Source organism: Calonectris borealis, chromosome 5 (assembly GCF_964195595.1).
Source record: "Calonectris borealis chromosome 5, bCalBor7.hap1.2, whole genome shotgun sequence".
NCBI lineage: Eukaryota > Metazoa > Chordata > Aves > Procellariiformes > Procellariidae > Calonectris > Calonectris borealis.
In genome coordinates this window covers 25533327-25546605 of record NC_134316.1, presented here as the reverse complement: position 1 = coordinate 25546605, position 13279 = coordinate 25533327, and the positions used below count along the sequence as shown (strand labels likewise).

Genomic DNA, 13279 nt, shown 5'->3' with positions numbered 1-13279 from the left:
GATCCTTGCCTGAACTAAGGGCTTTTACTGTGCTGTTGACAGCCTGGACAGTAACACTTCTTTCTGAGCTGACGGCATCTCTTGCTGCAGGACATTGGCTCTGCCCAGGCTGACTGTACCTGCCAGCTGCATTGATTATACAGACAAATTTCTGAAACACCTGACTACCCTGAAGCAATGGAGTGATCTGAGGTGGCGGTAGGCTGAATTCATACACCTGGAAAACACTCCAGTTCTGAGAGCCAGAAACTGGGTCTTATAATTTGATTTGAAATTTCAGCTTTCCTCCTGGCATGAAAAATATTATGAGTTTTTTTGAGCTTTGTTTCCAGAGGCTTTAAATGAAATTTTAGATCTCCATGAACTATATGGCTGATAGCTTAGTAGAACTTTGTTGCCACCTTTTGCTTTCTGCAGGCAGTCCCTTTATTTCCTTGGCTTCATATTCACAAATTGGTTTATTTCCCTGGGTGGTTAGTGACAATGTAAGTATAAGGGAAGACAGCTAAAGCACTCATAAAATTGCAGTCTAGTACATACTAGTTTAGAGACATGGATAGATGGATCCAAAAGATTTTTTTATACCCTATACTGTGGCTTGAAGAGAAAAAGAAAAAGTCTTTGCCTTGACAATAACACTTCCAAAATCTCAATCAAGTTTTTTTAGTGTAATAAACTACTTGAATAACCAAAGTTTCTTCAGACAAATTCATCTCAGTGAGTGTTACGGGTGTTCCCTGGAGAAGAAAGTCATAATATCAATACATGCTACTGAGATGACCTATGGTGGTCTTCAGAACTGCATAAACCACTCTTATTTAATTTCATACTGGATGTTTTGGGAGAACATCCAGTGACAGCCTTGAATATCAAACTCAGTGAAGATTAATAAAGAACTGACACTTGAAAGTTGTCAGTAGGGGGACAGGTTCTCTAAGTCTTGAAGAAATTTCCATTGCTCAAAACACTGATCTTAGCACTGAGTGCTTGGAAGTTCTTATCTAGTGAAACACTTTCTTCTTTAGGTAATACTATTTTGAATTTTCTCTCCAAGCAGCTTTCATAGCATCTGGACTTTCTGGACCTGCTTGACTTTGGCAGTTCATGTTTAGACCTACAAAGTTGGTTGTACTGGTCAACAATTTCCTTCGAGCAATCATAAACCATTAGGAGTCCTGGCTGATGATGCTGGATCTGTCCCTTGTTTTTTGGTCACTGACCATAAAGCTTATCCACAGTCGCAAGCAGTTCTGGATGATGACATCATTCCTTGATAACAGCTTCTGTGACAAGGCTGCATTCAGCAGTTGCTTGTCAACTCCCAGGGCAACTCTTATGTGAGTCCACTGTGTCAACCCCATTACCCAATGAATATATAAGATTCTTAAGGGTATAGTGATGGCAAACCAATCATCCATCATATTTTCAGCAGTCTGATGATACATAGGTGTGGTGGGTTGACCCTGGCTGGATGCCAGGTGCCCACCAAAGCCGCTCTGTCACTCCGCTCCTCAGCTGGACAGGGGAGAGAAAATATAACGAAAGGCTTGTGGCTCAAGATAAGGACAGGGAGATCCCTCAGCAATTACCATCATAGGCAAAACAGATTCAACTTAGGTAATATATTAAATTAATTTTTCCCCATCAAATCAGAGTAGGGTAATGAGAAATAAAAATTAAATCTTAAAACACCTTCCCCCCACCCCTCCCTTCTTCCTGGGCTCAATTTCACTCCCGAATTCTCTACCTCCTCCCACCAGCGTGGTGCAGGGGGACGGGGAATGGGGTTGCAGTCAGTTCATCACATGTTGTCTCTGCTGCTTCTTCCTCCTCAGGGGAGGACTCCTCACACTCTTCCCCTGCTCCAGCGTGGGGTTCCTCCCATGGGAGACAGTCCTCCATGAACTTCTCCAACGTGGGTCCTTCCCACGGGCTGCAGTTCTTCACGAACTGCTTCAGCATGGGTCCCCCACGGGGTCACAAGTCCTGCCAGCAAAAGTGCTCCAGCGTGGGCTCCTCTCCCCACGGGGCCAGAGGTGCTGCCAGGAGCCTGCTCCAGCATGGACTTCCCACGGGGTCACAGCCTCCTTCGGGCACATCCACCTGCTCCAGTGTGGGGTCCTCCACGGGCTGCAGGTGGATATCTGCTCCACCATGGACCTCCATGGGCTGCAGGGGACAGCCTGCCTCACCATGGTCTTCACCATGGGCTGCAGGGGAATCTCTGCTCCAGTGCCTGGAGCACCTCCTCTCCTCCTTCTTCACTGACCTTGGTGTCTGCAGAGTTGTTGCTCTCACATATTCTCACTCCTCCCTCCAGCTGCAGTTGCTGTTGTGCAGCAGCTTTTTCCCCTTAAATACGTTATCCCAGAGGCACTACCACTGTCGCTGATGGGCTCGGCCTTGGCCAGCAGCAGGTCCGTCTTGGAGCCGGCTGGCATTGGCTGTATCGGACATAGGGGAAGCTTCTAGCAGCTTCTCACAGAAGCCACTTCTGTAGCTCCCCTGCTACCAAAACCTTGCCACGCAAACCCAATACAATAGGTTCATGTCTTCACCTCTTCTTATCCAACACAAGCAGCTGAAAGACTGACCTGACATCTAATGGAAATTTTCCAGTCAGGTGTGATAATAACATGAATCTGGGAATGATTCGTGGTAAAGATAGACCGAGCAAAACAGCTGAAAAACATGCCAGAGGCTGTGGATTCCCCTAAGCTGGTGGATATACAGTAATCACAGAAACCCAAGTTGATAACTATTCAAGATCAAGGTAGATTAACAGCAGCGTTTAGAAAACCAGTAGCAGACAAATGAAACTTTCCCATCCCCGCTGATCACACGGTGAGCCTTCTCTTTCACGCGCAGAGCTTGCTATTGCCATCCACGGCTTTGCCTCTTTTGAAGTAAACTGATCAACATGCTCCATTTATTTTTAATTGATAGCAATTCTGGAACTACTATTAAGGTGTCTGCCAACATGTTAAACGAGGCACTGTGCAAACAGCGTATGACTCTAGTACTTGAGAACTTGCATTTTTATTTGTAAACATCTGGGGACACTAGAAGATGCTGGTTCCAAAAGCCTTAACGGACATGGGTCTGGCCTGCCTGAGCTCTGACATCACTTGCCAGTTAGATTCAGCAGGACAACCAAAGCTAAAATCTCTTTGGTGTAATGAAGAGAAGGCTGCTGGCTGGACAGCACCGTAAGCACGGACTGGACTGAAGCACTAATTGGTCCATATTTGCTGTCTTTTGGTGTAATCTCCAAGGACTCTTTACTCCCCTGGATTTCTGGAAAAGAGCTGGAAAAGCAGAGAACCCACATATGGACATGTAGTTATTAGAGAACATCTTACTGTTCGTTAATATAAGTTGTCTGACATTATGTTTCCATTGATTTAAATATCTAGCAGGGGACAGAGACTCCACATATGCTTTAAACTTCCTTCTCCCTTTATTTATTTATATTGAACAAGTAGGTCATTGCTTTACTCCAACCATGATAGTTCTGGCTTGTCTTTAAATAACTTGACGAGAACTATATAGACTCTGCTGTTGCTACTTATGACTTCTACCCTGCTTGTAACATCATTTTCTGTGCAAGAGAGAAAAACCCTTTTGAGTCTGCCAGGGCTTTGAGGTTTTTTGTGCAGAAAGTTATTAGCAATGAGTTTTTTCAGTCTGGGCTTTCTTTATGTCCATTGAGTCCACAATCAATGAAGATAACTTGAATTCTGTTGTCATTCCTCCTACCGCCTGATGGCTCTCAGTACATCATCCCAACAAATGTCAAATCACTTCTGCTCTCACTGGGGCCACTTTCTCTGCTCTCTTCTGACTGTTTTAAAGATAGGTGCCCTAAGCTCTGACCTTGGCTTTTCTTTCTCTCAGTCCGGGACTGCCTGTCCTCCTCCAGCTATCTCCTTACAGTTAATGAGTCTCCTCATTCATTTATTCTGTCTCCTTGCAAGTATTTTTAGACTGTGATCATCTCCCTTGAGTTGGCTATTTCTTAAACAAGAGAAATGCTATTTCACGTCATCTTTTCTCATATGTTCCCTGTGCCTTATTACTTGAGACTCTTCATGTTTTAACTCTATATCCTCTAAGGATATTCAATGAAGACCTTTTGCATGCAGGCCTTGAGGGCTGCCCAATAGTGTAGTATGAAGAGAAAAACCATCCACTCCTTATTTTGTATGAGATTCTTACTATTCATAAAAACAGACTTCTTCCTGTTTACGTCACAGTTGCATCCCCTAATTTGCTCTATACTGACATTGCAAAGACTTCTGAGACCTTAGAGGTGGCATTATTTTTTAAGGTAGCGACACTTAAAATAGACAAACCACTAAGCAAAAGTCTATGGTTTCTGTGCAAGATCTTAAGCAACAGGGAGCTTTTACTTCAGCCACTAGCATTATCAGAGAAGAAATGATACTCATCTGATTTTCCAAAGCCAGAGAAGCCCTAAGTGTTTTATTTTTAAAACCTTTATAAGTATTTAGACGTATTGTCACAAGAAATCATGTTCCAAAATGTATTTGCTATTGCAGCTGCTATTTAATAAAATGCAAATAATAAGTAATGGCTCTCTAAGCACAGAAAATGAGAAGCTTTTGTTATTTATCCTTATAAAACTTTAGAGCCATTGAACAAATGTAGAATTTGTGACATTGCCATTGAGCTCAGCCTTCATTTACTAAATTATAGCTAAGAGCAAAGGTTCTCTTCATAGTTGTTGAGCCCTGTTACATTTTCTTGCCAAGGATTTCTGTAAGTGGATGCACAGGTATGACAAGGAAGGGATGTCAGGGCAGCTGGATATTTAAAGAACTACTCTCAACTCTGTTGAGAGTTCCTGCAGAACCTCTACTCTACCCCAACAGGGCAATCCACACACTTGGGAACGAGCAGAGAAATAAGCCCATATACAAGGATAGTCTAATGTTACATTTTTATAGCTCCTTTTATCCCAGAGGAACTGTAAAGGCTGTATACATCTGAAAGTCCCACCACTACTGCTGAAATCCACTAGTTTGCTGCAAAGGAACTGTTTAGCTGCATAAAATGGCGATGCAGCCAGGAACACAGGTGTCTGACAGAAAGAATAATTGTGGGGAACCATGCTGCAGTTACTCAAACTGGGATCTCTCTGTGCTTCACCAAGGACCGAGACTTTGTGGTGAGGGCAGACAGCTGTGACCCTGACGCAGGGGCTGGGCGTGATCCAACCCTGGTGTGAAGAGGCAACAAGCTTCATGGGCAGCTAATCCTGTTGTGCTGCGTGGGGGCTGTCCTTGCAGAGTGGCCCACCGAAACTCTGAGTTGGTTGTGCCCTTCTCAGCGTGCAGCCCCAAAGAGCTTCCAGCCTGAGGCGGTGTGGCAGCAGGCGCTGAGTGCTACGAGCTGCCCGAGACTGCAGTGTCAATCAAATGCCAAAAGGAAGGGGTGAGGGTGTCAAACCATAATTTCTGCTGACATGAGGAAGCTGCTGACTGAAATGTTGGGAGCCTGTTGCCTTTAGAAATATATGAAAAAGAAGTTGGATCAACCGGTCTGTGGAATAAGAATAATCCTGGGAATCCTTCCAAGGGGAGGTGTATGGCACGAGGCACTGGCTCTCGTTCCAGCGACAAGGTGACTGTCTGCTCACCTTGATGCCATTGTACCAGTAAGGAATAATTTATGTCGAGATGCTGTTTGTGGGTGATGATAATAGCTTAATTTTCCTGTAGCTTTCAGTTGAGGTTGATAGTGTAATTTATAAATAGAAATTAGAATGGGTCTGCCAGTTGATTATTAGATGCATTTTTAGATTGGTCATTACATTAAAGTAGGAAGGGTGAAAGGACTTGTCCAAAATCATATGATGAATTATCGGCAAAGCCAAGAAAAAAATCCTAACTTTTTCCTTCAACATATCTGTATGTATACTGTAGCAAATGTACAGAGACAGCTAATGAACTGTCAAAAAGCACAATACAGCTCATGTAAAAAATCAGAACACTTTTTATTGTACACTGTTAGTGAAAATACAGCGTATTACACATGGAAACACAGGTGCCTTCATGCGTACACACATAGTGTGGAAGGACATATATCCTACATGTTTTAATTATCCAGCTAAGGGTTTTTCCAGTATATTTTCATGGTTACTCTGCTCATCACAATAGACTTTGTTTGTTATTGATCCAAATGTGTATACAAGTGTGAAGCAGTGAAGGACAGTTACAAAGCCTGTAGGAATGAGTGCCTCTGTTCTGGTTCATGACAAACGCAAGGATGAAAGCAAGTGCGTTCCCCTACCTGGGATGCACCGAGAGCATTTCTGAGGAAGAAATGACATTTTTCACGGCTTGTCAGCATAATCCCCAGTCTATTAAAGAGAGGCAATGGATTCCTATCCAACCCGCGTAAGCTGATGCAGTTTGCCAAAACGGAGGCTTCTTGTTGCAGCTGCTGGGGAATCCAGCGGTATGATCCTGGTAGAGATGTCATGGTATCCTTTCTTAAGGCACCTATTAGCATAGGATCTCAGCACTGATCTCGTGGGCTGTTGCTGCAGCTAGAAAACAACTAACACATTAGGCTGATTAATCCCTGTAGTAATTCCATTAACCTCCTTAATGGAGTTATAACATGGATGAATTTACCCCTCTGCAGCAATGCGAGAGGGAATTGCCCTGGAGAGCCTATAAATATGGTGTGGCAGGCATGTCCGAGGTAAACATTTTTTTGTTTGTCTTAGTGCAAAGTGAAGCGTCCTGACTGGCTGGAAAACCTCCCTGTCTTCTGGGATTTTGAACTCTTCACAGCACTAATGGTGCAGGTGCCCCCTGCGAGAGGGTGATGCATCAGGGCTCAGACACATCAGCAGGGCTCTTGGCACCCTCCTGACAGCTCGCTGTGTGTCCACACTTCCCCCTCTCTCTCACAGGCGCGCATAGCCTGCTGCATCACACAGCTTCTCAAACACGGCCTTTTCATTCACCTCTGCGGTTTCCTCTCCTTGTGCCTCCGTCTGATCATGATTTATCTGCTTTCTGCTCCCTGTCAGAAGGGCAGCTTTGCCTGGACTGTGTCATTGGGCAAAGGACTGCTAAAAATAAGTAACAGCGCTACAGTCCTGACATATCATTGCATAGGGAGCAGATCAAGAACAGAAATGAGAAATTCTGAATTTCTCTTTTTTTTCTTCCTGATTTTCTAGCCTGTGGAGAGAAGGTTTACCTGCCACATTAGCCATGTGCATAGCCTGCTCCTAGGGCTGCATCGTAGTTCTGTCATTAAAGGCTTCTCAGTACTGTGAAGTTACCTCAAGTATATAAGAGCCAAAAAGGCACCCTGCAAAACCCTCCCAAGGAACAGACACCGTTTTTGCAGTCTACCACAACAGCCCAGGCTCTCTGAAAGCTCCTGCTACGGTTCGTTAGGGACTGTGTAGGGTAGCTAATGGGGCTGGGGGCTGGAGGAGTCAGGTAGGAAGCCACAGGAGGGTCTGACTAATTTTTCTGTTAGTTCAAAGACTGTTGCCACGTACACAGGTGCAGTGATGTGACTACTAAGCTGCAGTATCTCTTCATCTACATGGTTTGTGATCTCCTTGTTAATATGCTAAATTTTCTGTTTGATAGCCAGTCCTTTCCTCCCACAGAGGCTGCAATCCCGAGAGATGGAGTAGCCCAGCTCTTAGTGATCCAGGAGACAGTGGGAGAGAACAGGGGAGGTGTTGTGTGCATGGGATGCACACACATACCCAGTGATTTTATTTCTCTTTCTGCCTATGATAGTCACTTCCCACGTTCAGCACAGGAATGAGAAGTCCTAGCAGCCACCTCTTGCCAAAGACCTCTTGCAGGTTCTCCCTCCAGGGCCGGGCTCTTACCACCACCCCTTTCCGCACCTGGTACCGCGTCTGCCCACGCAGGATCAGCAGCATCTGGTGGCAGCAGAAGCCAGCGCAGGCCAGTCCGATCCCAAGCCAGAGGTAGAGCATGAGGATGACAAACATCTCAGAGCTAAGGAGAGCTCCTGCAGGCGAAGAGTCGGGGGAAGGGAGGACAATAAAAGAAAGATTTTAGACACACCTCACATGCCAGCGTAACACTCAGCCCGGCGAACCAAGGAGCTGCCTATATTCTCTGGCCACACGTGGGGAGTTAGGAGCAAGACAGGCTGGTTGCCCTAACTATATAAAATTGTTTCCTTTGTAGCGTCTGATGCAATGGACACTGCTGGGGAAATACTAAAATGATAATGGTCCCTGTACACTTCTCCCTTTGCTGTTAATGTGAGGATCTAGATTACAGGGGCAAATTCAGCCAGAAGTTAAACATGTCTGTAAGACTTCAGCACTATTTTGAAGAATGGTTAATTTATTTAAGGATCTACCTGCTCATCACAGTGAATCTAAGATTTCTAGGTTAATTTTGAAAAAAGATGTATGTCCTACAGCATGTAGATGCTTCCAGAAGCCTTTCTTTCTCCCTCTCATCACTATATATATATATACACATATATATATATTAAGAAAAACATTAAAAAAGAAAAATAAATCAGTAATGACTTTCCTAGCATCGGGAAAAGGCAGTTTTCATATGAATGCAAAAAACAGAAACAGAAAACTTTTCAAAATACAACGTAAATTCCTTTTTTAAAGCTACTGCTAGAATACTCAAAATACTTTGTAGGTCTGAAGCTCCTAAGTCAACAGTTTTTGTAGTATATATTTATGCTGAATATATTTAAATAAAAATATTCTGTGGGCCCTTTCCTCTACAATGATTTTAGAACTCCTTCTGGAAAATATTAGTATAATAGCAGGTATCACTGAACGACCTTTCAGTGCGTAGGCAGGTCTAAACCCGTTAAAATAATACTCTCTGTGTGTGCATAAGAATGTGTACACACATATTTTGTGTATATTGGTATATTATTAAACACACATATTTACACACAGGCACACAAAGAAAATTAAATGTGTGTCAGTACTGGTATAAACAGCTGTTATCCTCTCACTGGTTCCTGTGAGGTTTAAAAATGGAAAAGCTCTCACATGCTCCCGTCCCTCTGGAAGACCCTCAGGCAGGCAGACTCGGGCAGGTGAAAGCTCTGGTCGCTCTAAGGCCCTGCAAAAGCAATCCTGCCGGAGCAGGGATTGCATGGACAGTAGAGGTGTGCTGCCTAAAACAAGTACGTGGCTGCTTCAGGTTTTAAGTTCAATACAAGGGTGGCTGGAGAAGCGTCTCTTGCTTCTCTTATACAGAAGGATGGATTAGATGGTGTCATCTGGTTTTGCAATCTGTGAATCCCAGCTTCTTCACCTGGCAGTGCTCTAAGTGAGAGATTGGGGCTGGCCCGTGACAATCACGTCAAGCTGTGGGCTCAGCCAGCAAGCCCCTCTGAGGATGATTTGTAAGGACACTGACTACAGCCTCAAGCTTTCAGAGATTGTCCTCACTTGAAAACGGCAAGGAGTCATTCAGTTTTCTTCCTAAATGCAATGTCATCTTTCCCTTCTCATTAGATCCCATTCAGCTCAGTGGGCTTTATATGCAATACAGCAAGGGAAGAACAAGCCCCTTAGGACAATGATAAATCCTCATACTAATTCTGTCAGAATAAGTTAATCTATCAGGTAGGAAGCCCAGAGCCAGATATGGGCTTCTCTGCCCCTCTTTTGCTGGACCAGAGCCTGACAGACACTTGTTTTTTCCTACAGCTGATATTCAGGTGGGATATGGAGAAAGACAGCTATTTTCTTTAGAGCCTTTGCAAGGCGGCTGTAAGCTTTATTTCTATGAGCTGCTGAAATTCACCGTCAAGAAAGTAGTTACCCTTATTTCCCCTTCCAAATATTAAGCGTCTCTGAGCCGTGCTTTCCAGAAACATGATTTTTTTAACCTTTTCTTCAGGTTACCTACATAAAGCATTTTCTATAATTTCTTTTGTGGATCCAATCTGACCTGTGTTTACAAAAGTACTCTCCATTTGTATCTCATCACCACAGTCCATTTTAGTCTCAGATTCACTTTTGCTCCAACTGACCCGGTGTGATCTCAAGATTATTGCCATACATTATCTATGCCAGAAAAGCTGAATCACAGGCTGAAATTATAGACTCTGGGTCAGATCCTGAAATCCATGCCGGAGCACAGTCTGGGCAGAACAAGCCAACTGAAAATTTTCCTAGCATGAAAGCAGGGAACGCTCAGTTGCCATAAGACCAGCAGATTCCCCCTTCATCCTCCTTTACTCCTCCTCCAGTGCAGAGGGCATGCTGGAGAAGAAGAAAGGTAAAATTTTTTCCCTGCTGTAGCAATGCTGTTTGGATCCTACAACAACCCTTAACTAACAGTTATGTTAGCTGAAAAATATTGGGTGGACAACCCTTCCAGGTAACTATTCCAGGCTGTGTTTTTCTTTCCTGAACTGGAGGTTAAATGTCCTGGTAGAAACCCAGCAGGCCCTTCCTCCCAAGCAACCAAGACACCACACACCCATATATTGCTGTGTGAGGCAGCAGTTCTCATCCCGGCCGAGCTAGAGGTTCGCTGGGAGCTGCGGGGAGCTGCTGCTTCTCGAGGGTGTTCTGGCTCCCAGGTCCCAGTGCTGCACCCAGCCCTGTTGTGTCCCACTCAAACACTGCCCACGTGCTCTCTTTGGCACTGCAGTTGCTGACACCAGAGCTGTGGTACTTCAGTGGCTCTTCAAACATATGCCAGGGCCCAGCTCAGTGCAGATGAGCCCACAGAGACAGAGAGAGAGAACAAATTCCTTGATAATCTCCTCCCACATCCCTGCTCCCCCTGCCAGGCTGCTGTGCTGAGCAGAGCTCAGGCACAGGGGAAAATAATTCCCAGTGCTTTTAATGCTGGTGAAGCTCGTGCAACAAAAATTCTTCTACTTGGAAGAATGACTCCATAAAAATGTCATGGCAGGATTTCATGTTCATTGTCTCTCAGTGATTACCATGACAAATCCGCTAATTTGCCAAGTGGAGAGATATCTGTTTGTTTTCAGATGGCAATCCTGCAAACCCAGCCTGGAATCCGAAAAGCAAGCTGGGGCCTCTCTGGCACCTGTATCCCCAGCAGCGGAGACTCCACGCTCAGATCATAATCAACACTTCTGGTGACGGTGAACCAGCCAAAACAGACTCCGGCCCTTTCTTACTGAGCTCGGCTGAATCTGCAAAGCTAAAATATATGGGATATTTTAGTCTAACGAAAGCTGATCTAAGTGTGCGAGGCATGAGCTGCATGGGGGGGGGAAATGGCATTTTTCTGCAGTTGCTTTCAGGGCAGCGTAACAGTTCAGGCTGTCTGCATAGTCCCTTCTCTGACACCGGGTTTTATCTAGCTCTTGGGTTTGGACAGAGAAAGGGTTGAGGTTGGAGAGTTTGAGGGCATGTTGAAAGGTGAAGAGGCAAGGCTGGAAGAGCAGAGGAAGAGTTATGGGAGCAGAATCAGGAGGGGGAAGGGGAAGGGTTGTGGAGATTTATGGAAAGGCAGGGAGAGAGGGGAAAGGGGGAGAAGCAGAAGAAAAGGTAAAGGATGGTGACAAGGAGAAAGAGATACTTGCTTTTGGTGTGGAGCTCTTGCAAAGAGCAGGCACAGAGAATTTCCCCTGGTTCTCTGTGGACTTGTGTCCCAGACTGGGGTCACAAGAGAGGTGGTTAATCATGTCAGATTAACTCCTTTCTTCATTTCTGTTGCCTGAACCCCAATTCTCCTGCGCTGGAAGGATGGCACGATCTCAGTGAGTTTGTGCTGCCAGGAGGCAGGAGGTGAGTGACAGTGGAGGGGGTGAGTGGACCTGGGTGAAGAGAATGAGAATATCTCCGCTGGGATATGGGGAACCTGCAGACTTGTAGGATACAAATACCTACAGACCCCCCACCTCTGCCTGTAGGACAGGCAAAAGATCCCCCTCACCTGCAGTACAATGAGTGAAATCCCTCTCCTCCGTCTAATTGTAACACACTCCCTGCACAACAGATAGCTCTATTCTATCACCAGCAAGCTGGTTATGGGGCGTTTTCCAGAGCCTAATGCATTAGGAATAGGGCTGTGGCTGTAACCGGGAGTGGGTCCCAGCCTCTACTTCAGGTGACGCGAAGTCCTTTGCAAAGGCTGTCTCTAGCCTCTAAACAGGGCTTTGTTAAACACAGCCAATTGTCTCTTTTGCCTATTTCCCCACCACCGCTCCCCACACACAGCTATCCGAGGAAGATCACGTCCCCCCCCAGCCCGGGAGCCCTGGGGGAGGAAGACGCTCCTCATCTCCGAGGAAAGAATCCTTACCTGAGAAGAACTGGCTGATGGAGTGAGGCAGAAGAGTGAGGAAGGCCAGCGGGTTCGCAAAGGACATGGAGAGTGCAGCAGAAATGTAAGCCATGCCTGCCACCAGGGAGTCAAGGCAAGCCAGGGAGGTATAGAGGCAGAACATGATGAAGTTTCGCATGTTTCTGCTCCCAATGCAGTTCCCTGTGAAGAAACAGTGGTGGTCATGCCTCTGGGTGACTCTGGCACACAGTCTACAGAAGTGAGTGCTGGCCAAGGCTGAGCCAGGGGACCTGCTTCCATCCAGCCAGTCGGCCACCACTTCGGCTCCTTCACCCAAGTTTAAGCCCTTGCCCAAGTCCTCGGGGGAGCTCTGGATCACAAGGACGTAGTTGCCCAGGGCATTAGCTGAGAGGAAGAGGAAGAGGGCCCCATGCAGCAGAGCAGGAGAGAAAAGTGGGGTGGTGGAAGGGTCTCTGAACATGCTGGGGATGAAGAGAAAGATCTGGAGGACGAAGGTCACTAGGGAGATGCACAAGAAGTAGGCTGGAGCGACAACATTGAGCAACCTGAGAACTAGCATTGCGGATTACGTTCCTGCAGGGGAAAGCAAGGAGAGAAGGAACATCACCGCTCCGGCTGCACACTTCATTCTTCCATTTCCTGCCGGGTCCCGGCCCCGCTGCCTCCGGGAAATGCCCTCCGGGGGCCGCTCTCTCTCGCCGCCGCCCCACGGCCCCGGCCGGGCCGGGGCAAAGGGACAGCCCGTGGGCGCTCCCCGGCGCCCGGAGGAGGCACCCCGGCCCCGGCGCCTGCCTCCGGGGAACTTGCAGCAGCGATGACCCGGAGGGGCTGCGGAGGCTGCAGGGGAGAGCCGGGTCCCGCGGTGTGCCGGCGATGCGGGCACCGCTCTGCTCGCCTAGCAGAGTCCCTCTGCCAGGCAGGGTCAGTTTTGGTATTGCATGAGAGGAAAAAAGGTGGTGCTG

General features: G+C 46.4%; 1 protein-coding gene across 1 annotated transcript; it reads right to left on the bottom strand.

The window, feature by feature from the left end:
* Window positions 1–7523: 7523 nt before the first annotated feature.
* ZDHHC22 (zDHHC palmitoyltransferase 22) lies at window positions 7524–12876 on the bottom strand. Its single transcript, XM_075152497.1, has 2 exons — window positions 12315–12876; window positions 7524–8040 (listed from the first exon to the last, which is right to left on the bottom strand). The coding sequence occupies exons 1-2, from the start codon at window positions 12874–12876 to the stop codon at window positions 7775–7777; spliced, it is 828 nt and encodes a 275-aa protein (XP_075008598.1). The 3' UTR covers window positions 7524–7774.
* Window positions 12877–13279: the final 403 nt, after the last annotated feature.